This window comes from Telmatherina bonti (genome assembly GCF_933228915.1).
Source record: "Telmatherina bonti genome assembly, chromosome: 14".
Classification (NCBI taxonomy): domain Eukaryota; kingdom Metazoa; phylum Chordata; class Actinopteri; order Atheriniformes; family Telmatherinidae; genus Telmatherina; species Telmatherina bonti.
In genome coordinates this window covers 29,918,678-29,943,466 of record NC_136612.1, presented here as the reverse complement: position 1 = coordinate 29,943,466, position 24,789 = coordinate 29,918,678, and the positions used below count along the sequence as shown (strand labels likewise).

The 24,789-nt window shown below is 39.3% G+C and overlaps 2 protein-coding genes across 3 annotated transcripts; both read left to right on the top strand.

Annotated features, from left to right (window-relative positions):
- The first annotated feature begins 1,382 nt into the window (after positions 1 to 1,382).
- ubtf (upstream binding transcription factor) lies at positions 1,383 to 12,630 on the top strand. The gene is given in 22 exon segments (XM_079252691.1): positions 1,383 to 1,443; positions 1,446 to 1,563; positions 3,972 to 4,030; positions 4,214 to 4,386; positions 5,217 to 5,300; positions 5,395 to 5,550; positions 5,650 to 5,714; positions 5,893 to 6,019; positions 6,112 to 6,222; positions 6,302 to 6,435; positions 6,523 to 6,664; positions 6,757 to 6,798; positions 6,901 to 7,011; positions 7,229 to 7,384; positions 7,483 to 7,629; positions 7,799 to 7,909; positions 7,985 to 8,073; positions 8,173 to 8,362; positions 8,449 to 8,496; positions 8,589 to 8,642; positions 9,877 to 9,987; positions 10,079 to 12,630. Coding segments are annotated over 22 exon segments (2,421 nt in total). The 5' UTR covers positions 1,383 to 1,388; the 3' UTR covers positions 10,217 to 12,630.
- A 1,757-nt stretch (positions 12,631 to 14,387) lies between these two features.
- atxn7l3a (ataxin 7 like 3a) lies at positions 14,388 to 24,700 on the top strand. 2 transcript variants are annotated; one of them, XM_079252371.1, is made up of 14 exons: positions 14,388 to 14,526; positions 15,032 to 15,074; positions 15,192 to 15,291; positions 15,409 to 15,541; positions 15,630 to 15,801; positions 15,889 to 15,986; positions 17,929 to 17,951; positions 18,054 to 18,099; positions 18,837 to 18,874; positions 18,985 to 19,053; positions 19,166 to 19,209; positions 19,884 to 19,955; positions 21,863 to 21,999; positions 22,081 to 24,700. In XM_079252371.1, the coding sequence occupies exons 3-14, from the start codon at positions 15,241 to 15,243 to the stop codon at positions 22,281 to 22,283; spliced, it is 1,086 nt and encodes a 361-aa protein (XP_079108497.1). In that variant the 5' UTR covers positions 14,388 to 14,526; positions 15,032 to 15,074; positions 15,192 to 15,240; the 3' UTR covers positions 22,284 to 24,700. The 2 variants fall into 2 exon arrangements, with proteins under 2 accessions (XP_079108497.1, XP_079108498.1); XM_079252372.1 differs by lacking the exon at positions 19,884 to 19,955.
- Positions 24,701 to 24,789: the final 89 nt, after the last annotated feature.

Below are 24,789 nucleotides of genomic sequence, written 5' to 3'. Positions count from 1 at the left end.
ACGTCATACTACAAAACATGTTTAAACCAAATTCATTTTATGTCATTATTGTTTGTTTATCTATCTATCTATCTATCTATCTATCTATCTATCTAATGGTAAAAGAAAACTGCATTTCTTATGTTTCAAACTGTTGCTTTAATACAATTCTGTAAAGGTATAAACATTGACAGGGAAAAAAAAAATCAGGATGGACGCAAACAGAAGAATAAACATTTTGAAAAGACAAAATAGATACCAAACTGTTCTTGCCAATGAAGTTTTCTTGTTCTTGAAGTTTACTTCCTTAGGACCTCCACTAAGATGGTAGAAATTAGAAATATGTTTCACTTGTTTCCTTGTCCTTTGGCAGAATTACAGATGAAATACGGGACATGAAAAGCTTTCCCATATCTGATAAAAACCAAACATCTCTTTTAGAATCACTCTAGTTTTTTTTTTTTTTAAATCCATTTGCAACAAACTAACAACAAAATACAATTTCAGTTTTACTTCACAGTTAAAATGATGGGTTACATTGGAGGAAAAGCTAACTTTGACAAACAGCACTGCATTTTAATTGAACTAAATAACCCTTACAAAAACAAGCTGGACTCATCTTGATAAGTCATTGATGTAATTAAGATATAATCAAGTGATTTATGGGTAACTAAACCATAATTAAGTTGCAAATTATATCTGTATGCAATCATAATTGCTTAATTTTATACAATCTGATATTTCTAATAAACGCAACCAGTACCATTTTACATAACGACATAAAAACAGACTTCTTTACACTATTATAAAATATAATTTGGACCAAACTTTCTAAAAGATCCTCTGAATCTGTGCACCTTTGTCGTGCGATGATCGCTACTTTTCCCACAGTACGTGAACACAGCACGGTTTAACAAGGCCGAGTGCCTGAAAGTCATTTGTTTTCCCTGAATCGGACTGACTGGATTGGATGGTCGGGGGTTCCGCCCACAAACACACAAGGTGGAGTTGAAAAGAAAAAACATGCTGGGCCAAAATGAAGCTGTCAAACAACCGCTTACAATTCAGTAAAAGAAGCTTAGAGCAGTGGGAAGCGGCGTGGACGCTGCTGAAACTGTCTCTGAAACAGGGGGAGATCTGGCAATAACTAGATAAGATTTTAAACTTCTGAATAAATCAACTTTTATATTAAATACATTGGGTTAAGTTGAGATGGTTGCGTTAAACTGGACAACCAAAGTGTTTTAATGACACTAGGAGTTTCCCGATCAAATATTCGGGCTCCAAACTTCGGTGGGATACGTAACAAAGTCGGCCTCGGGGAAGACAAATAATCGTCTCTGGTTGTGTTCAGAAACAAGGTTGTGACATCGGAAAATGTGGTTGTGTCGGCGTAGCGAAATGGTTGGATGGAGAGAGAAGAGCTGCTGCGCGTTGAGTGGAGGGAGACGGAGAGTGAGATGGAGGCGGGGGGAAGGACCATCTCTGCGGGGACTGGAGCCCAGGACCGACGGCGCAGTGCTGGCTATCGTTCAACCCTCCCTTTCTTCCTCCACAGCGACACCGAAGCTCACGTCGAGACAGGTAAGCCACCACTCGGCTTCATCACAAAACAATGAGAGCACGCGATAAAAGAAACCTCAAAAACCGTGAAAAAGAAAAAAAAAAAGTAGAAATATATAGTTTTAATGTTGGTTTTTGACGCGCTCCTCTGTATTAGCAAAACACACCGACGGCTGTGGAAGAGTAGTAGAGACGATGTCGGCCATACCCGCATTTCTGGTCTCATGCAGCGAGGGAGAATCTGAACGCAAGACCCGGAGATATTTAGGATTTTTTATTTTTAAATTACACCAAGCGATTATAATAAGTACAGGATTTTAATTGAAGTGGAGCTATTTGCGGTCTAACCGTGTTGTTTGCGTGGGGGGTGGGATGAACGGTGGTTTCCGCGCCGAGACCTCCATGCGGCTACTGGCGGAACAGCTAGCCGCCTCTCTCGCTCAGCCATCAGGGATCTCGGTTTAATATCTCACCGTGCAGAGACTCGCCCTCCCTCTCCCCCTCTTTCTCTCACTGACTAGCCCAGAACCACCGACGACCGAGATCGGAGAGCCCGCCTTCTCGTCCTCGCTTGTGCGATTTTTTGGATCGAGGAAGGGGAGTCTGCAACGCCCTGGCTTTAGGTTTAAGCTCCGTTTTCAGTGTTTGCAGTGCGCCATTGGACCTTGTCACGGTAGGTTTCCTTGTAGAGCAGGGCTGAAGCATGGCGGACCTGGAGCTGTTGTCGCGCCAGAGAAGCTGCTCTGCCTCGGAGGTTAACGTGTTTCCTGTCGGCTCAACCCGACCGTGTAGGCACCGTTTACCGCTTTAATTTCTAGCCATAACTGTAAACCCACTAAAAAAAAAGAGGTCAATGTTACCATTTTAACCCTGAAATATATATATATATATATATATATATATATGAGTTTATTTCTGCAGCTTCGCAAGTCCTTTCAACCAAATTGTACGACAATTGACTCATTACACCATATTTCAAGATCTATAACGGGGGCGAAATAAGTTAATTGTTAGAAATTGTGTTGTAAACAGCACGTAATGTGATTCCGTAGAACATAAATTGTTTAAAAAAAAAAAAGAATCAAACCTACTAACATTTCAAAGGAAAATTTTAACAAATGTACCTCTAAATAACCAAAATTGAGCTACTTTTTGCGTGCTTAGTTGTCCTTGGTCGTGCAGTGCCTCAGTACCTAATATTTAGAAGTCCATGTGTTGTAATTTTGGTTAAATTTAATATATTCGATGTTCTGAGAAGTCTAAATGAGGGTTTTGGCGTTTCTGAATGCACATAAATGTCGATATTTGCAGTTTTAGTGAAGCTAGGCCACACGGTTGAGTTGAGACCATTAAGGACAAGACTGAACAACAAGCGTCCGCCATCATTGGAGCTCAGCTCGGCTACGCCTCGCTGAAGAAGGCTCTAGCTTTTGCTCCGAAATTCAACCACGTTGCGCCAAAACCACGAATAAAGCGGTCTGGAAATACTCTAAAAGTACATTTATTTACGTCAAACGAATATTATTTCGTTTTCCTCGCTCCTTTCTGGGTAAACACTTCAGGAGAAGATTATAGGTTTTCATGGCGGAGCTAGATCCGCGTCCGACGGTGATGAGGCGCCTCTGTCGAGTGTGGCGCATTTGGCTGCAGTGCTTCCCAGCTACCATTCCTGCCTCTCGAAGACCGAAAGCAGATCCCCCGTCCGTGGTCAGCTGGTTGCCTACAGCTGCCTGTCCGTCCACGTCCATTCGCTTCCTCCTTCCGTGGATCCTCCCCAACCTCCGCTCCGACTGAAAATCCTCCATTACCGAGAAGTCCGAGCGAGAAAATGGTCGCTCCTGCGTGTCCACGATACTTTTGTTGTGGAATAAGGACACAACTAATTCGCCAAATTCCGGTTTGCAAAAATTTGCCCGACGGAGACTCCTGTAGTCGCAGCTAGTTGAAGCTCTCTGCAGTGTTATTTGAGATTTGAAGCCGTCACAAGCAATAGCCTATGTCTCACCATGTAGCGTAAACGTTTTAGGGGCGGTGTAATGAACATAAACCATTATGTCGAGGCAGATTTGAATTCTCTTTGGATCATCAGGTTCACATAGCTCAATTCACTCCCAAACATGAAAATAATGAACATATAAAGTTAACTGAGAAATTTTAAAAAGATAAACTTGTGATTTAAAAAAAAAAAAAAATATATATATATAGATAGATGACAGATTTCCCATTGAGTTATAATCGATGTTTAAATAACCTATTGTTTTTAATTCAGATTTTATATCTTTATTCAGTGTTTTTATTATTATTTTTATTATTCAGCACCTTATCACAAAAACAAGTTCCTAGTCTGTGAATTGTTCAAAGACAATGGCAATAAAAGCCTTTCTGATTCTGACTTATTACATTTTTTCTTTTTCTTTTCTCTTTTTTAGATCAAACATAGTGTATTCACAAATGAACGGAGAAATGGAGGCAGCGACCCAAGACCAAGGTGAGATTTTACAACAGATTTGTTGTAGTTTGGCACAAAATAAAACTAAAAAGTTAATTCAAGTGTATTATTGTTTTATTTATGACTATACACAGATACAGCGACACTTTTAACAAAGTAAATGGTCAAAGAACGTTATTGTTGCTCTTTTTTGGGGGGAAAAAAATTGTTTTATTTTGACAGTGTGGGCGCAGGATGACCTCCTAAAACTGCTGGAGGCCATGAAAGTGGCCTTGCCTCAGAAAGACCTGACTAAATACAAAACATCCGAGTCCCACCTTGACTGGCAGAAGGTGGCCTTCAACTCTTACACAGCAGAGATGTGCAAGCAGAAGTGGCAGGAGGTCTCAAAAGAGGTGAGACATGGAGTAATGCTCATCAGGATCTTCAAGTGGTGCTTTCCTTGACAACCTACATCACCACCACTGCAACAAAATACTCAACAGACTGCCGGGGATGAAATTTCACCCCCAGTAACTATTTACACTACTGGTCACCTTCAGTGGAAAACTCACCACCAAAGGTGTAGATAGGGAGGTAGTACTTAGAGCTGGTCCCTTGCACAACTTGAAAACATGTTAACATTAAGTAGTAGAGCAGGAATAGTTGTTCCCACATGTAATCAGTCCGTGGGCTTGCTCCTTTTCCTATGGCTAACACACGAGGTAGCTCGAAGTGATGACAAGCAGCTGGAGAGTAGTTTATCTCTTACATGGAGAAGGAAACATTTGCCAGAAAGAGAAGGGTGCCGCATTAACTATTGTTATCTGCCAGAGTGTTCAGTTTATTTTCCTTTATTGAGACAAATGTGCCTCATGGTGGAAAATATTAACTATTAAGCAATCATTTGCCTATAAATACACAAAGTAGAAGAAAACACTTTCTGCAGAGTCAATGGATGAATTAATCCACTTCTACCTTGTATCTTAACATCCAAATAATATGTAGTAAGCATACAATTGAGATAGGTGTATATGCAGCTTTTACAATCTGAGCGGAGTGTGCCTTACATGCAGTTTATGTGGTGTGTATAGTCCAGTCACTTGCATTGGTCTTTAATTCAGGCTCTGTGTAGGCAAAGCTGTCTGGTTTCTCCAACTTGAACTGACTTGATTTGCCAGATAAATCCCACAACTTATCTAGTTCTTTATTTCAGTGTATGCATTTTTGTTTTTCTGCCAAACAGATCAGAAAGTTCAGAACTCTTACAGAGCTAATATTTGATGCTCAGGACTACATCAAGAACCCTTATAAAGGCAAGAAAATTAAGGTACGTTGGTTTTAATATTCCCTGTAATTAAAGGACAACTAGTTGTGTGAGCGGAGCATCAGGATGAAATCTTTGCACTTTTTTCCATCTACAGAAGCATCCAGATTTCCCTAAGAAGCCTTTGACTCCATACTTCCGTTTCTTCATGGAAAAGAGGGCCAAATACGCCAAGTTGCACCCTGAAATGAGCAACCTAGACCTTACAAAAATCCTCTCCAAGAAGTACAGAGAGTTGCCGGACAAAAAGAAGGTCAGTGCGAAAAACGATTAAAAAAAAAGATTGTTCGATTTCACTGCTTTACTTGTTGATACATTTTGAAAAATGATTGATTTCTTGTCGCAACCGCAGAAAAAATATGTTGACGACTTCCTACGAGACAAGGAATCGTTTGTGCAAAGCATGATGAAATTCAGGTGAGATTACTTCAAAACAATTTTATTAGATAGATAGTCGTTCATATTCAGCATGTGAAGTCCGTCTGCAGAATCATTAGGAGGAAAGTTGTGCTTTAGCCTTAATTTTTCATGCGTTTACAGGGAAGAACATCCAGACCAAGTTGTGCTTTAGCCTTGATTTTTCATGCGTTTACAGGGAAGAACATCCAGACCTTATGGAGAGTATGACCAAGAAAGGTTCAAATGTCCCAGAGAAGCCGAAGACGCCCCAACAGTTATGGTACAACCATGAAAAGAAAGCCTTCCTCAAGACACATCCAGATGTAAGCCCAAGGATTTATAATTTACACAATGGAGCTTTCTAAAGTGTAAGTGTGCTGTTCCACTGATGTTAACTTTATTTATCTGGCACCAGGCGACAACCAAAGACATCAAAGACAGTCTTGGCAAACAGTGGACACAGCTGTCTGACAAAAAGAGGCTCAAATGGATCTCAAAGTCCCTGGAACAGCAGAAACAGTACGAGGTAAGAGCTGTTATCACTACACATTGTCTGCACGCGCATTTTTTAATCCACGTTAACCGTGCGTGTGCAATATTTCCAGGAAGCAATGCGGGAATATATCCAGCAGCATCCAGAGTTAAACATGACACAGGAAAATATTGTCAAGTCCACCCTGACCAAGGCGGAGCGGCACCTGAAGGATAAGTCTGACGGTCGACCGGACAAGCCGCCTCCGTGAGTCGCTGCTGCTGGTGGATTTGTAGGTTGCAGCTACATGAGAACATCATTTAGGAGTAACCTTTGGTGTGTGAACGCTTTCAGAAACGGTTACTCAATGTTCTGCGCGGAGCTGATGTCGAGCATGAAGGATGTTCCCAGCACAGAGCGTATGGTGATGTGCAGCCAGCGGTGGAAGCTGCTGAAACAGGCTGAGAAGGACGCCTACCAGAAACGCTGCGAGCAGGTGAGTTCACGATCCTTGCCTCCATGCAGCCGAGAAGCCCTGCTGTCATATACTTTCTCCTGGATTTATTCCTGTCTGTCCACATTTTTCAGAGGAAGAAGGAATACGAGATCGAGATGAACAGATTCCTCAGTGTAAGTCTTAATTTTAATGATTTTTTACGTTAACTATTATTATATTATCACTATATTATTATTATTATGGGTTTTTTTTCCCTTGTTTTGTGGTGTTTATAGACTTTACCAGAGCAGGAGCAACAGCGGGTATTGGGTGAGGAGAAGATTGGTTTTAAGAAGGGCAGTGGATCCAGCAGTCCAGCCTCTAAAAAGAAAAACTCTAAAGCAAAGGTGAGATTTTTAACACCACAAAAAGTTTTCAGTGTATTTCGCTCCATGGTAATATAATTATGTCAAGAAAAGAAGTGTTACTTTAAATGTAGTAGAAGTGTGTCTCATCAGGTTTACAATCCACGCCCTTTTGTTTTATATCACCGAAAAAATACAGCGTCATCTTATATTTTTAATCCAGATATACTACATTTATCTTCTCATCTGCCATCTGTAGGTCAGTCCTGAAAAACCCAAAAGGCCCATTTCCGCCATGTTTATATTTGCTGAGGAGAAGCGTCCCAAACTGCAGCAGGAGCGGCCGGACCTTTCTGACAGCGAGCTCATGAGACTCCTGGCGCGCAAGTGGAACGAGTTGCCAGATAAAAAGAAGGTCTTGTATCGTTCCAAAATGGTCTTAAACATACTGAAGTGTACTATCTGGAATCCAATTTTTAAATGATTTTCCTGGTCTGACCCTGTGGGATATAGGAGAAGTATAAACGTTTAGAAACGGTCCTCAAAGCAGAGTCTGAGAAGAAAGAAAGAGAAGATCGGAGTCATCTACCGGATCCGCCCAAGACCGCTCAGGAGATCTGGCAGCACAGTGTTATAGGAGACTACCTGGCCAGATTTAAGGCATGTTTCAGTCCAATTTCATATAAACTATCACATTTTACTCTGTGAAAAGGTATCAGGAAATTTAATCTAATAAAAAGATTCATAAGAGCCATAAAAAAGGAATTAAACATGAATAAATCTGTTTTCCAGCTTTTTAACAATGGACTACTGTGTCTTTACTCTGCAGAACGACCGGCCAAAGGCACAGAAAGCGATGGAAACCGCCTGGAGCACCATGGAGAAAAAGGAGAAGATCATGTGGATCAAAAAGGCAGCGGAGGACCAGAAAAGATATGATGTCAGTCTGTTTGATCTACATCATCTGTACACAGAACCAGCGGGTACTAACTGCTGACTTATCTCTCCTCCACAGAGAGATCTGTGTGAGATGCGCTCTCCAGCTGCTGCCATTGCCTCAGGGAAGAAGATGAAGTTTGAGGGCGAGCCCAAGAAACCGCCATCGTAAGTGTGCAACATCCAGCTCGCCCGTGTGAAATGGGCCTGGGTAAGCTTGTGAAACCCAGACTAATGGTTTTTTATTCCATGCGTTTGACCTACTAGAAACGGATATCAGAAGTTCTCCCAGGAGATGCTGTCCAACGGAGAGCTGAATCACCTCCCAATGAAGCAACGGATGACTGAGATTGGCAGCCGATGGCAGAGGTTGCCGTTAAAGGACAAGGATCGCTATAAGAAGATTGCAGAGGAGAAGCAAAGACAGTACAAAGTCCTGCTGGAGCAGTGGCTCGCTGTAAGACGTGGATATGGACTTCCAGACATGTTTACCACTTTCAGAAAAGTTCATACTCATCAAGCTATTTGTTTTTCTTTCCACAGAGTTTGTCTTCACAAGAAAGAAACACTTACAAAGAATACAATTCACAAGTAAGGTTTTGTTCTTCCTCGGCTTCAACTCGTTTTCCTTTTTTTAGCATCTTTCCCAGGAACGTTGACGTTGTCTTCTTTGTTTTTTACAGAAAAGAAGAAACCCCGCAAAACCAGGAGGCCCCAAGGCCAAGTCAAAGAAATCTGTAAGTTCGGACGCTCCGCTTTGCGTATTTTTTATTGTGTATTTAATTGTTGTTGTTTTTTTTTTTTTATTTTATTTTGCGTATTTCATTGTGTGAATAGGAACATCGCAGTTACACACTCCATTGTCAGAGACATGATCAGGGCGTTACGATCATCTCAATTGTTGAGTTACATTTGTAAAATCACATGAATGCTCCTCGTGGCTTTCTAGCTCTTGATGGCAACAAAATAAGTCCCCTTCCAACTAAATCTACTCTGTTCTGTAAACAGAACATAAATACTACATTGTAACTGGTTTCCAGTGAGAAATGAGATGTTTAGCAGAGGTGAAACGCTACAGGACCGCCATCTGGACTGTTTACATAAGAATTATTTCTATAAACTACATTACAAATATTTAGAAACAGAGAAAAACATCTCCCGAGCTTTTCACTTTCTGCTTCCTTTGAACAATCTAGCTGCAGTTTGGTACATAAATAATACTGGAACGGTGGAAATCAATGAACTAGACCGTATATCTGAAATGAGGTCCCATTTCTTCTAAAGGCCGTTGCCCACAGACAACAAAGGGGGAAAAAGAAATCAACCTCATGCAGAGTTGATTGTATTTAAATTGCAAAACTTTCAAAGCTTTCCGTTGTGCATAAAATGTCACCAGTTAACTCTTCACATTGCACTGTAAGCCCAACCCTAGTCGGACACCACTAGATAGTTGCAAAGGACAAGATAATGTTTAATTATGCTTCATTATAACACATATAACATACTGAATATTGCCTTTACTTTAATGTATAAAGATGGTGGTTATCCTGCAGGTGGTGAAACATGAATCCATTGTTTTTATACCGAAGCCTCTCCCAGGAAATACTATGCAAGAAGTAAAGTACACATAAATGGTCACCAGTCCATTGCAGTGCTGTGGTGAAACATATTTTACATATTTCATCCTTTTACTGCTTTTTTATGGTTGCTTTCCAGGCAGGTGAGCCATCCTCCACAATAACATAGTGCTCTTTTTTTTTTTTTTTTTTTTTTTTTAAATAACCAAACAAACCAGAGTTGATTTGTCGGTATGGTCCACGCATAATCCTGAGTGGAAAGTGTGGATATTGATGAATCTTTATGATTGTTGCATTTAATACTGCCATTAATTATGAAAAAATAATTAAGACACACCGTGTGGGAACTATTCTGCACATAACAGTCATGTCATTATAATGTGTTTGCTGACAGGACACGGAGGAGGAGGAAGACGACGATGACGATGATGACGATGACGAGCAGAAGGCTTCCTCAGAGGCAGACTCTTCCAGCGAGGACGAAGACGACGATGATGACGACGATGTGAGTATCATTTATCTTTGGTTTGCGGCGATGGTGAGACATGAATGAAGGTTGTGTTGATTCCTTTTTTTTTTTCCTTCTTCGTTTAAAGAAGAAGGAGGATGATGAGGATGATGACGACGACGATGAAGAAGAGGACGACGACGAGGCTGAGGACAAAGAGAACAAGTCAGAGGACAGCAGCAGCGAGTCAAACTCAGAGGGATCGTCGGACTCGGATTCGGACTAAAACGTCGTGGCGAGACTAACTGAGCAGCGCTGAGCTGAGCCAAGAGTCCAGGGAGCTCTGCCACTGTGCCAACCCTGCTCTTCTCCTACCACCAGAGGGGGCCCCTGCATTGCTTCATCCATCTCATACACCCAATTTTAGTTGCTGTACCCAAGCAAAAAAAAACAAAACAAAACAACAAAACCTGCTGCCCCCCTAAATAAAAATCAGCCTAATTTCTTCCTGGGTGTCATGGGTTAGCCCACCAATATTATGCCAAAAACGGCATCCCACTGGTCTGGTGATGTCACAAACATTTCTACTCCTGAAGTTTTGATCTACGTTTGCAGGTTCAATGGTATCAGATTAGAGTTTTAACATGTAGGGAAATGATTCACCTCCTGGTGTTTTGTTTAGTACTCTGTTTATTAGTTACAGATCGTTGGCATGAGTTGCAAACAGGCTTCATGAGCCAAAGAAGAGTATGGTGGGGAGAGACGGGGAAATGTGTGCGGGGCACTAAAAAATTGCACTCTTCAGAATGTTTCCATCTTTTTTTTTTTTCCAGAATATTGTTGCTTTGTTCCGTATCCTCAAGCTATGATGTAGATTTTATGATTTGGTTCTTACAGAGGTGGTATTTTTTCAGGAAAAAAAAAAGTCAAGCCATTATGAATGTCTTTTTGTTGCTGGAAAATTTCAGATCTTACTCATTCACAGAAGATGTCTTTAAAGTGTTTCCCCCATAGATTTGTCACAGTTTCATTGTTTTACATCGGGTTGAAGTGGATGTAAAAAGTTCTTCTGACGCCAATCTAAATACAGGCCTTAGGATAGACTGCACCATTTCCAGGGAATTTGCAGTGATTGAGAGTAAATTCATCTTAGATCAACACCGAACTTGTTAAAAGTCATGTTATAGTCAATCTTTCCAAAAGTATTGCATCTAAACGATCTAATTTCCGATTGGGAGCAATCTGGGACTGTAACTTCTTCCTGTAATTTCTCACTAAACGTGTTGAAGTTTATTCAGATTTTCTTTCATTTTCACGATTTAGAAGAGCTTCCAGATACATTGATAAATTCAGTTTTCTGTGGAAATTTCAGACATGTTTTGAAAGATTGTGTCAAAAGTTGATTTACGCCCACTCTTATATTTAATTGTAAAGGTTTGGTGTGAAAATCCCTCCGAAGCGCTGCAGGATCCACTTTAACGAGTCCTCATTAGGTCAGTCCATCAGTCTTGAACAATCCTCTTTGACTCTGTTATTTCAGCCGTTTCTGATAAATCAGGACAGTTGTCTTTAAGGCAGAACACTTCTTCACATTTAGTCCAAAGTATGATTGTTTTTAGAATATTGGCCCATGATTTTTTTTTTTTCTTTTTAAAGAATTTGATTTTTTTTTTAGCATTCGGTTTACTTACTGATGGAGTTTGTTTTTTATTGTAAAGATTTGATCCATCTGGAAATGTGGACGTTGAACTAAATGGTTTCATCTTTTCTTGCAATTTTTTTTTTTTCATTATTATTCAAGTTTGTCTTGAAGTTTTAATGGTATTGACTGTGATCCGTTTAAGTTTTGTCTAGTGCGTATCCCTCCTCCAAAAGAAATACAAAAATAGAAGTGTGCACTTAATGTAAACCTGTTCTGAATTTGTGTGCAAGCATGCACATAACTGTATATATGAGGATGTGTGTGTTTATTTGCTTTAATGTGTGCTTTTTGCTGTTCTGTTGCATACCATGATGTGACTGCAGCGTGCATGTATGTGCCTATGAGAGGACATCATACCAATGCCATGAATGTAGATCTTATTCAGTTTTTTTTTATGTTTTTTGTTTTTCCTCCAAAGGACTTTGCTGTCATGTCATCAGTTGAATCTGTATTAATGATGACACAACTTCCACATTGTCTCTGTGTTTCCAGATGGATTGATTACATGGCAACTGTTATTGATCTGTAATGATAGAGGATTTTGACCATTAAGAATCTCATCAAAGACCGTTAAAAAAAACCAGCGCAGACTATTTAAATATCCGGGGGAGGGGAAAAAGGACTGTAGTTGCTTCTTTTGACGGATGGAAGTTTGTAAAAGGGATTTGAGGAACCAAGTTGCCAGAGGATTTAAGGTTTAGAAGGAAAAACAATGTAATTTTTCTGTAAATACAGTTTTTTGTATTGAGTGCTTATTGTTTTGTTAGCCCTTTAATTTTTTGCAAACCCTCATCTGTGATTTCTGATGCCGGTGAGTCTTTCACTCACACTGGGGGTTTCTCAGTTAAATTCACATTTTACTTGTTTCTTCTCCCTAATGTTGGTTTATAGAGATATCTATGACAGCAAAGCTTTACAAGTTTGTACTGCTGGTCATTTGACAGAATTTGATGTTTTATATAGCTGAGGGTGTTCTTATGTCCTTGTAGTTCAAGTATTTGGGCAAATAAAACAAAAAAGATCTTTATTGTCTGAATTTTTAATAAGTTATATATTCCACAGTACCATATATCCAGTACTTGTCAAATGTTTGGACTTCTCCAAGTGAGGACTTTTTCTTGGGTATTTTGTTTTATTTAGTTAAACTTTTTTGAATACCAATACAAAAAAAGTAGTGCTCTTGGTTTTTTTTTTTCTTTTATTTATTTTTGTTTTTTAGAGGCAGCAAATACTCATTTGGTACTTGTTTTTTGCTTTTTTTTTTTGCTGTTCTCGAAAGGCTATGAGAATGTTGAGCTGTCACACATAATCTTTCTTTAGTATTTTTTTTTCCCAGTTTACATGCTCTCTTTAAACTGGACTTGTGTCGGCTACAGCAACAAAGCAGTGCCCAGTATAAAGCCTTATATTCACAGATGATGCTGGCCTTCAATGGGTTATACTTACAAATTATCATCAAGCAAGAACCTAAACCGAAAACCTGCAGCTTTTAGTATTAATCCAGTTCTCACAGTTTCGAATATCACTGATCAAATATCTCAGATGCACAAATAAATGGCTTTTTTCTGCTTTTTGGTGAGGGAAAAGAAGGCTGACCTACAAGAGATCTGGCTATAACCCCATTGAGCACTTGTAAAATGAGGTGTTATGCTGGTCTCTACGGGTATGTGGAAGACCCCCAATATTTGCAATAATGTGGCTCAATGTCAGAGTTCAGTTGTATACACGAGCTGCTCAATGAGAAATGACTGCACCTCAGTGCTGCTGATGATCTCACTGAACTAATCAGACTCAACAAACTGATTCTAGATAAGGACTGAATGTGCTGTTCATTTATTCATGTCTGAAAGAAAAAAGTTAAGTTTTCCATCTAAAGTATAAGCAACTAAACTCCTCCTTCAAAGTAAAGTAATCAAAACTACGAGGAGGCTGAACCCTAACCCAGTATACATACAGGATTTTTGGAATTATTTATTCCAATCAGTTTATTAAATGTTTGCATATGTATCTCTTTTTTTAAAGCTAAGTTTATTTAAACACCAAGTTCACATTTGAAGTCAAACTGATTATTTGTAGTAAACTTTGCACAAAAAGTAAAGACACTTTTATTTTGTGGATTATTGCTTCATGGTGACAGGGCATCTTGGCCTTAAATGTTATCCCATTCCTAAACACTCGTTTTGGGGATACTGTTTGGGCTACACTGACTTATGAGAAATGCTTGTTAGAAAATGGGAGGCTGTCCTGCAACAATGTGTGACTAAAGTAGTGACCAGCCTGAGGAGGGTGGGGGTCTGTCAGGCTGTTGTGGGTGTGCATGATTGTTCAAATCTAAATGAGGCTCCCGTTTGCTTCCTTCTTAAAATGTTGATCAGCCAATCTAATAAATCCAAAATAAGATTCAATAGCAGAATAAGCTGATCTTCATTGACAGAAAAGCTTTTATACATTTATCATAGACACCACTCATGTACTCAACTCTGCTTCTGATCTTACAAAATACAATTTCATTTAAAATATAAGATGTTTTGCAAAGAAGCACCTAAATAAAATGGAAATAATACGTTGAAGACATTTGTCCTGACTTTCTCTGAGTCTTTGGTGTCTTTTATTTTGGAGGGTTAAACCGGAAGTGTCTCTGTTTGTATTCTTCGGGCTGTCTGGGTTTGTTCGGTCGGCCTTCTCGGTGTCAAGCGGCCCCTTTACGCCAGTTTCGCTCACCGACACCTGCGGCAAAGACCGCTTTAAACCAGGAAACTGAGAAACGTGTAATGTTAAGTATGCCTCCAGCTTAGAAGCGGGTTGTTATATCTGAACGTGTTGTTTGTGGACCAATCCGGTTATGCTGCTTTCTTCAGAGAGGCTGCCTGGCGCAGGCTGAGTTTTCTCACCGGGTAAGAGGAAACTGTGTTTGCTTACATTCAAACACTGTCAACGGCGCCACGTTATTTCTTCATATTTTAATTCTGTAAACGTTTTTGAACATAAACGCTAATAAATATAAACAATAAGCCAATATGACTTCACGTTGTGATGTGGGATTAGTTAAAATGTTATCACCTGTCTATTGATGTTAGCTAGGTGTTGGCGAGGCTGTTTGAAGGATGTTATTGTGATTAAAATGGAGCTTTCTTATTGTCAAATCGATGCAGATTATAATGGTTTTTACAGTTTTTGTGAGCACCGGTTTCGAATTAGACGAGATTTATAGCAAAAATAATAAATCACTTAATCTTGTGGAATAACAGAAATGCAGCATTTCAGTCGGTTTATATTGTTTTTTTCTCCCATGGTTCAGCCTTCTCATTTATTTTTTCCAGAATAACTTACATGCATTGCTTAAATAACACTGGATATTTGCCAGATTGCATCAAGTTTTTACAATTTTTTTTTCAACAGAATGAAGATAGATCTGCAGGAAGAGTTAAGACCCTTACTAAAAGTAGGTACTCTGAAATCTGTAAACTCTATTTTTATTATGGCACATTTGATTTCCTTCCTATGTTTGCTTGGATGTCTTGTCATCTTGTGATTCAAATTTTCTGGTCTAAATCTGCAGGACAACATTCTATGACCTTGTTATCAAGATTTCCAGTACAGGTTTTCAAATGAAAATGGAGGATATGCCCCTGTCTGGCCCAGACAACACCAAGCTGGAGGTACATAGCTTTATTATTGTGCCATTTTGTAGCTATCAGTCAACATCATATCCTGGAAATTTCTCTGTCTAACATTAATTTTGCAGGAGACGTTAGATTATATCTTTGCTTTTGCAGGCATTGGTGCATGACATCTACTCTGAGCTGGTGGAAGATGCCTGTTTGGGCCTGTGTTTTGAGGTACACCGCGCTGTGAAACAGGGCTATTTCTTCTTAGATGAAACGGATCAAGAGAGTATGAAGGAGTTTGGTAGGTGCCATTCGTCACCGTATGTTCTGATCTGTTTTTACTTTAGCAAGTTTGCTTACCATATATGAATTTTTGTCTACTCCTCCAGAAATTGTGGATCAACCAGGGTTGGACATATTTGGGCAGGTGTACAATCAGTGGAAGAACAAGGAGTGCGAGTGTCCCAACTGCAAAAGATTAATTGCAGCTTCTCGTTTTGCTCCACACCTGGAGAAATGCCTCGGTATGGGGCGCAACAGCAGTCGCATTGCTAGCCGCAGGTGGGTCAGTAAACGCCACTCATTGACATATTGCTTTTGTTTTCAAAGGTGTATATGTAAATCTGATGATGCTACTGCTTTTAATAGGCTAGCCAGCAATAACAACATGAGCAAATCGGAGAGCGATCAGGAAGACAATGATGACCTTAATGACAATGACTGGTCATATGGGGCAGAAAAAAAAGGTGAGTGGTTAAAAATCATCTTGCCTCGTTCACCAATATGTTGTTATGAATCTTTTTAAATTTGTTATGAGACTGTCCTTAAGATGTTTATAAAGGAAACTCGCCATCAAATTCATAAATGTGTCTTTTTTTTGTATGCAAAGTTGTTCATATCTTTCATCATGAATGCTTTTAAATTTATAAGTTAAAAAGATGTGATTGCAGTTTTTTACATGGGTAAGCACCTGCAAAGGCCTTTTTAAGGTGACGAGACTGAAGGCATGAGCAGAGAGAGGTGAGACAGAAAAATAACAAGCCGAATACGAAAGCAAATTATGAAAATTTCTAATAATGATGTCAATGAAGAAGTTCACTGAGATTAGAGCTGCACTGTATGTCATTTGAGCATCATCAGCACATGTAGTTGTGTGCAATAGTCATGGTGCAGGTCCTGCAATTTAGGATGCAAGTGAACTCAACATATTATCAATTTCAAGAGTACCTGTCACTAGGGCTGGGCGATATGACCTTTTAGTGATATCCCAATATTTTTATGGCATGTCACGATGTACGATATATATCTCGATATTTACCTTAGCCTAGAATTAATGCTTTGGTGCATACAATCACATCAGCACGATGATTTTGTGTCTACATTAAAACATAATTGTTCATACTGCAATAAGATATGCTGATTTTAAACATTCATGCCAAAAGGATAAAATTGTAACGAAGCAAATTGATCAAAACCATATTTATTGAACAGTTAAAGCAGTGGCAGAAACATGTCATTTTAAATTTGCGGTACTACTACCTTTTGTGGCGACACTTTTGCGACATACTTTGCATACGTTTGGTCAACATCCTCTCTCCGGTATCCAAACCACCACCAGATCATGGATCCTTTGTTTAGTGCTACCATCCTCATGATGTGGTACAGGGGTGTCCAGCTCTGGTCCTTAAGGGCCACAGTCCTGCAAGTTTTCCACGCATCTTTGCTCCAACACACCTGACTCAAATCAATCAGTAATTGTGCAGAACTTCATAGGCTGCTGGATCCATCAGTATAAGCCAGGTGCGTTGGAGCAGGGATACATGGAAAACCTGCAGGACAAGAGCCCTCGAGGACTGACTTTGGACACTCCTGGTGTAGGACTCTCTATTTACACACTGAACCTTCTGCAGTTTGTAAAGCCAGTTGCCACCTGCTGGGTTCAAGTACATCCATCATGTAGGTTAAGATATGCTGCACGCTATTAAATAAGTGTTTTAATCTGGTGAAACAAAACCTGCTGGTTAGTCTGAGGGTCGGTCAGTGGTGTTATTACCCAGGGGATCCGGCAATAACCATCATCTAAAAATAAAACTAATCGGTATGATAAAAGCCACAGTTGAAGTACATTTTAATACATTAATGTGTACAAACGAGTGACCAGCTGCTCCTTATTGGAGCCGCATGGCCATGATGACAGTTGTGTTGTCCTGAGAAGTAGGAGGCTACATTTCGTTGGGAGTTCTGGGATGATCTGGACATTTATGGAGTGATATTCTTGCAGCTGAGGGACTCCATCTAGTGAGGGTACTTTAGTCACGTGTGGTCTCTTGCACTGATTGGTTTAGAAATATCAAGAGAATTTAATTTATTAGAATTAAATCCCCTCTTGACCTCAAGTTGTTTTTTAACTCCAAATGTTCGTAAGAGACCTCCTGTTTGTAAGACTACTTCTTAGGAACAAATCAGGGATGCAAAGATTTTCATGAATGCCACAATCTGTAAAACACTTATAAGGATTTTTTAGAACACATTTGTTCATTTGGACAGTTGGTGAATGAGGCCCATCCAAGTCACCAAATTAATGAAAAGAGCCCAGTGTCGTGTGTGTGTGTTTTTTTTTTTTTTTTTTTTTTTTTTTTTTTTTAATTTTTTTTATATGTTTGATATTTTTCTGCACTCTTTTTGCAGCTAAGAAGAGGAAGTCAGATAAGGTATTTGAACTTCTGTAAATCTGTAATTTTTGTGTATAATTAGCTTATTTTAAGCTTAATGTTTTTGTTTTGTGTTTTTTTTTTCTTTTTACACTCGTGCAGAATCAAAATTCCCCAAGAAGATCCAAATCTTTGAAACACAAAAATGGTGAGTCTTTCATATATTTTGCTTCTAGTTCAATAAAGAGGATTAAATCTGCGTTGTTTTACAGATATATGTAAAAGATGTGGACTTAATGTGGAAACCAGTTCGATTTTGACATAATGCGCTGTGGGTACGAAGTTAATTGATTATGGACGCCTGTTTTGAAAGCAATGCAAAGCTCAGTTCAATGAAGACATCAAGATAAGCAGTAAGATCTAAATCCGTTTTAGGGCAGTTTTTGTGCTTTGTAGCTTTTTGGTCATTTCTGTGTCTCTTAATTGTTTCTGTTTCCATTAATTATGTTTTGGCTTCATAAAGCTTTTAACATATCTGTTCCCAAATCATGTAAAACAAAAATGAAACAGAATGCAGGTGTTTAACCTTCATTTCAGACATGAAGGTTAAAAACAGATGTAACATGACATGTTAAATATGAAAGCAGAAATTCTACATTTATTTAAAAACATTCAGTGTTTAAATTTTCTGCTTTAAAAGGAAATGATGGATACAATTGGAAGACAACACAAATAGATGAAACGGGGGTGGGTGTATATGGGGGGGTAAGGTGTATGGTGGTACGTCCCCCAGCAGTTGTTGTCTGATGCTGCATGGTGAACAACATGGCGAATTCAGTGCTGCAAAAATGAAACAAGAACTTCAAATTGGTCAAATGTGATGTTTCAAATTGTTGGATTTGTCATGGTAAGAACGACGACGGTCACTTTCTTTTTGTTTTCCAGGTGAACTCGGGAGCAACATGAATTCAGAGACATACAAGGTGACAAATCCTCCTTCATGTTTATTGCAAGACTATAAAGTGTTGTGGGCATCACACTGTTTTGTGCTTTAAACTGTATCAGTAAGAGTTGTTTACGTCTTTGATTTCAGTACAACTACAATGCTGGCATCAGCTATGAAAGCTTAGGCCCCGATGAAGTCCGATCCCTTTTAACAACGGTGAGCAACAGTCGTAAATAAACTAATGGAAATATTTACTTTAGTCTTCATCAGTTTTCCTGAATTCTGCTTTGGTGACACAGATTGATCATTAAAATATTTCTTTCTACAGCAATGTGGAGTGATCTCTGAGCACACAAAGAAGATGTGTACAAGGTAATTGGGGTGTTAGCTCTTGAAAACAGTGATTAAACTTCTCCAGTTTGAGAGAACAGATAAATATTTCTTTCTTGGTCACATTTGGGTTGAAGCAGCATAGTTTCAGGTAACGTAAAACCAGGTCAAGTGCTGTTGTTATCAAGTCCGGATTCTTTGGTCATTGTTTTTATGTCTAACAGTTGTGTGTAGTTCAGTTCTTGTTTTAAAAGTGATCATATATGTTGGGACTAACTCAAGGGTACACAAGTGGCAACTCATTGTAAAGTTATTTGGGGTTATTAATTGATTTTTCCTCTAAATTCAAACCAAATCCTATAAAGGTTTCAAAACAAACAACAAAAAACACACCCATATATAATTAAATTTGACCATGAAAGGACTCAGTCAATGACCAAACTCATTCTGTGTCTCCTGACTGGACATTGACTGTGTCCCAACAGTCCGTCCCACCTCCTCCTGCAGACGGGGGCTGCTTTTCATTACACTAACATTTGAGACTCTGGTTTGTCCTTCCTTGCACCTCAAGCATCCTCAAGGAAGAGAGGCAGGTGACGGGAAGGAGGAGGCATGTTAGCATAATGAAAAGCACCCGGGGTGATGTGAGAAGCTGTTTGGTGGGTGTGGGCGGGCCGTCGGTTAGGAATGTGTAATGCCACGTTGTGTCCCTCCAGGTCTCAGCGATGTCCCCAGCACACGGACGAACAGAGGAGGGCCGTCAGGGTGTTCCTCCTGGGGCCGTCCGCGTGAGTCTGCCCTGTCCCCTTCTAACACAAGTGTGCTTAAATAAGTCATGTTTGAAATGGTGATGGTGACCCTCATGGCGTGGGAGGGGTTGCAGACACAGCTCTGTTATCTGATTAGGTTCGGAACAGAAGTCATTGTGGAAGTGCTTTAATCATTTACTTTCATTTCCAGTATCGCTGCGATGATCTTATGAGGAAAATGACCCATTTATTCCAAACAATTTCTCAATGATTTTACGATCTGAAACACCTGTTAGAAGTTATTTAATTTTACACTTTATATAAAAATAGATGATAAAACAAGGTATGCTTTAGTGTTGCATGTGGCTACAAGTTAGTACTGCATGAGCTGACATGCAGTATTTTCATATAGATAACCATTCTCTACTCATCTTTCACTTTACAGTTTCTAAAAACTCCCCAAATGCCAAAACAGGGCTTTAGAAACATAGCCTAAAATATTTTGGCAGTATTAACAGGAAGCTTTACACATTTCCTCCACTGTTTGCTCATAGAACAGAATAACAAGCCTTAGCCAATCCTTGTAGCTTTAACAATCTCTTTACTTCTTCATTCTGGTCCATTAGCTAGTATTTCCCTGCTCTTCCTACCACCTCACAGCTGATAGGAGCTGCTAAATGTTTCTAGCTTTTCTGAAACTGCTTTTCCAGAAACATTTTTAAAATGCAGTAATAAACTAAATATGTTGGTTTTTAAAAAAAAAACAACAACTTTTATTTATAACACAGAATTTAATAGAAGGTTTTTTTCTATTAAATGTGAGTGACCTGACCTTTCACTGAATGGTCGTTCTTGTCTTTGGCATGAAGAGTCAGATGTCAATTTTTGCCAAAAGCATCTGTCCACGGGACTCGTGTCCTCTTTACGTCCACCTGGGATGAGTTCATGTCCAGAGAACTGTTGTTTTGATGCAGTTTGTAGACTGTGTTCAGAGACAATGACTTTATGAGGAACATCTTAGCCCACATGGCTGGCAATGATCATGGTGGGATGATGGTTTCCCATTTAACAGTGTCTGTTTTTTACACATCCAAACTTTCCCCGACTCCCTGAATCTATTATTTACAGTTTTATACACTTTACTTGCTGAAACACAAAAGTTTTTAGTAATTTGGCATTAAGATGTTTTTTATGACCCCTCCTTGCTTGGAAAGACTAAACCTTTGATGGAGCCTCTTTTTATACTCATTCCTGGCACCCTCACCTGCCACAGCTAATCTGTTGCCTGTTGGATGTCTTAGAAAGTTGTTACCTTTGTTTTTTATGTTAACTGTTTTTTGTTTTGACTGTTTTTTGACTTGGCATCTGTTGAATACAGGATGTATTTTTGTTGGTTTTTTTTAAGAAGATTTGTGTGTTGAACACGTTCTCCATGGAGTCGTTTAGATTTGGACTGTCAAACTTTGAGTCTGAAATTGAAAATGTGGGAAAAGTGATGGGAAAATGTGTTTAACAGCAGCATTGTTATGTATAAACAAGGCATTAGCAGGTGTGTGAGCTGCAGTGGAGGAGGCCTGAGTGTTGTGTCAGCTCTTATCACTGAAACTGATCAGTAAAGTACCTCATAAAGTATTTCTGTTCCTATGAGAAGCAGCTGTGTCTTCAATATGCGCCATCAGGACTGTGGTTGCAGCTGACTACAGTCCAACAATACTTTGACGGTGGGGACAAGTTGAAGTGCGACCGGCCGTTGTTTTCATAGACATGATAGTGATATGTTTTCTCTGTGACTTGGAAAAAAAAAAGCTTTGAAAATTCTGCAAAAATACAAAATTTAAGAAAGACATATTTTTAGAACTAATAAAGATGTTTGTATTTTTGTGCACCTAAACACATTTATCATCATCTGTGCTTATGTGTTACTGTGTCTGGGTTTCCTTTAACAGGCCAGCACTCCCCGACGCAGACCCCGTGGTGGAGAGCGACAGCTTTGACATTCCTGATGGACAGAGTATAATGAGCCGCCTGCAGTGGGAAGACTCCCCTGATATCTCCCCCTCTGACTCTTCCTCCTCTAAAACCAGTAAGAAAGAAAGACTAAGTGATTAAAGTAGCTTTTTTGATCAAAAAGGAAGTGCTCTGTGAATTTCTCCTCCTCCCACAGGCACCAACCATTCAGATTCTCGGAGACCCAAGAAGAAGAAGAAGCCCCCTCTGGGTTTGAACAGTGGAGGGGGAAGTGGAAGTCTGACTGGAGGAGGCAGCAGCAGCAGCAGCTCTCAGAGTAATATCAGTTTATCAACCAAAAAAAAGAAGCCCAAGCTGTCAGCACCTTCTATTTCAAGTATTTATGATGACCTAAACTAGCACAGGCACGTTCATCGGACCAACTCCTGCCTCCTTTCATACCACGATTTACAGGTCTGGGCAGGATGGGATGAAACTTGATTTAATAGCTCTTAAATCATTTTGGAATTGACTAGAAAGATTCCCTCTTCTTCATTGCGAACACAGTTATCCAGAAACTGTGGCCAGTCACAGAATGTGTCGGTACTTTGCAGAGCAGTTCCTCAGAAAATGACCATTTACACGACGATGGTCCAGTAAACTATGAGCTGTTAAATGAAGAGTTACTGTTGAGATGAAAATCAGGGTGATTTAATGGACTTTATTTTTGTTGCTGGTCCAGTTTTCCACATCAAACCAAGAAGGGACCTCAGGATACCTTCGGAGAGAGGAAGGTTTTATTGAAATTAGGATTCAAATAGAATTAAGTCGAACAAAAGTGAGAAAACAGGACGCCGTGTTTTGAAAAGCGTTTTTTTTTCTTTAACAGTTAGTTGTGAAGCCGTGGAGCTTATAACAAGGTGAACGTCAGGGTTTTTACACGATGATGGACTGGCCCCGAACATGAGAATTTCTTATTTTATTTTCCAGTAAATACTGGGTTGTTATTTGTGCTATTCAGTGTGAAAAATTTAGATTTTCATCAAACCTTTTCATGAATCTAAGAAATGCTCTTAAATTTTCTGATGCAGCTTTCTGAAACCTTCAGGCTTTTTTTTATTTTCTTTCATCCTCCTGTTTAATCATTTGCTCCGAATGAGGAAATGGCAACTGCTTTTGGTTCAACACTTGACACACACACGTGTATTGGAGTACTCATCAGTGGCTTTTTAATTCTCGCATTGTATTGCACAGTTTTGTATCTGTGTGTTTGTGTGTGTGTGTGTGTTTGTGCATCTGAATGCTGACTTGCATTCATTAGGAAGATGACTTTTTCTGTGTGTCTGGTTAAAGGAGATGAGTGTGTGTGTGTGTGTGTGTATCATGATTTTCACATAGCTATGCATCGTAGAATGTGGCATTTTTGTGAAAATACATGTGCCATTTTAAATATTTAACTTTGTTTACATCAGTGAGATATTTACGTCTTTCACTGCCTTTATAGTGATACGTTTATATTATTTGTGTGCAAGTGGAGATTTTGGTATTCGATGAGCCAGCAGGGCTTTCAGGGCACTTCCATGAAACTTTTGAGTAAAATTAATCATGAGTTCAAAGTAATTTTCATTCCTTCATCAAACGCTTGTTTGCTTTAGTATCTTGTTTTATGGGGAATTAGTTCAATTTGCTGCTGTTCTTCCTGACATCAGTCAGCATGACCTAGTTGACTAATTTCAGTTCCCAAAAATGTGTTTTGGTTGCAGAATGGCTCGTCAGTCAAGTTCCTTTATAAACACATGCATTTTTAGCTGCATGTTTTGCTTTCTTTAACTGGACCTTGTAATGTCTGCAGCGTTGGAGACTTTGGGTTACGTATGCAGGACATTTTACTTTGAGTTTGTGAACATTCCCTTTTCTTTCTGAAACCCATACATGAACATTAGATATGTTCTAAAATGTTAAAAAGGCTCTAATTACCGTCACACACACACAAGTTTCCAGCAACGTCCTCTTGTGTTGATTTATAAATACCCAAATGCAAGCCAGTGTAGTTTGAATAGAAAAGTTACAGCTTACTGTCAAAATGCTCTTGAAACATTGGAGCTCCTGCTAACTTAAGCTCAGGATAACCATAGGCTGGTAGTTGAATGTTCTGTGCTTGCTGGTAAGGGATTAATTTGTATCTTGCGAGCCTCTTTACTGGTCGTTTTTAGATTATTTTACTATTGAAATGCTTGACTGACACAGCACTTGAGTTTCAGACATTGCAGTCACTTTAATCCATTATAGTTGTATCAACAAGTACGCTTGACCACGTTTTTTTTTTTTTTTGTTTGCTTAAAGGCGGCTTGGACCGAATTTATTGGTTTTTTGTTTGTTTTTGTTTTTTTTGCCTCAACCCAAAATATTTAAGAACAAAATTAAACCTGAGCTATGAAGATACAACCCATTTGTCAATATTGAGAGGACAATATTTGCATTTGTATTGATTGTATTTTATTACTAACAGATCACATGACTGTTGTTAAAACGATCAGTGACCATAAAGCTACAAAACGTGTTCAGTTGTTTCTCAAATGACATAAATGTGACAATCAGCCAAAGCCTGATTCCCAGACTAGAAGTCATTACCTTGCTCCGATACTGCAGCAGAGCTGGCTGAGCCCTTGTCAGTCCTGCCCAGTAGTCTTGGAAGTGCACTATCAATAAATGAACTGTTATTGAAACGATTCGGTGATTATAATTTGATTATCATAGCGCTTCTTGTGAATGCAGCGAACAGCTGAAGTTCCCTTGTGGCTCTTTGTGTATTTCTGTGCAGTACAAGTGCAATGACGGAATGCAATAATGTGTTTCTGATGTTATTTCCAAGCACAAAGCGAGTGTACGTGTGAGTGAGTTGTATCTGAACGTAATGTGATGGATG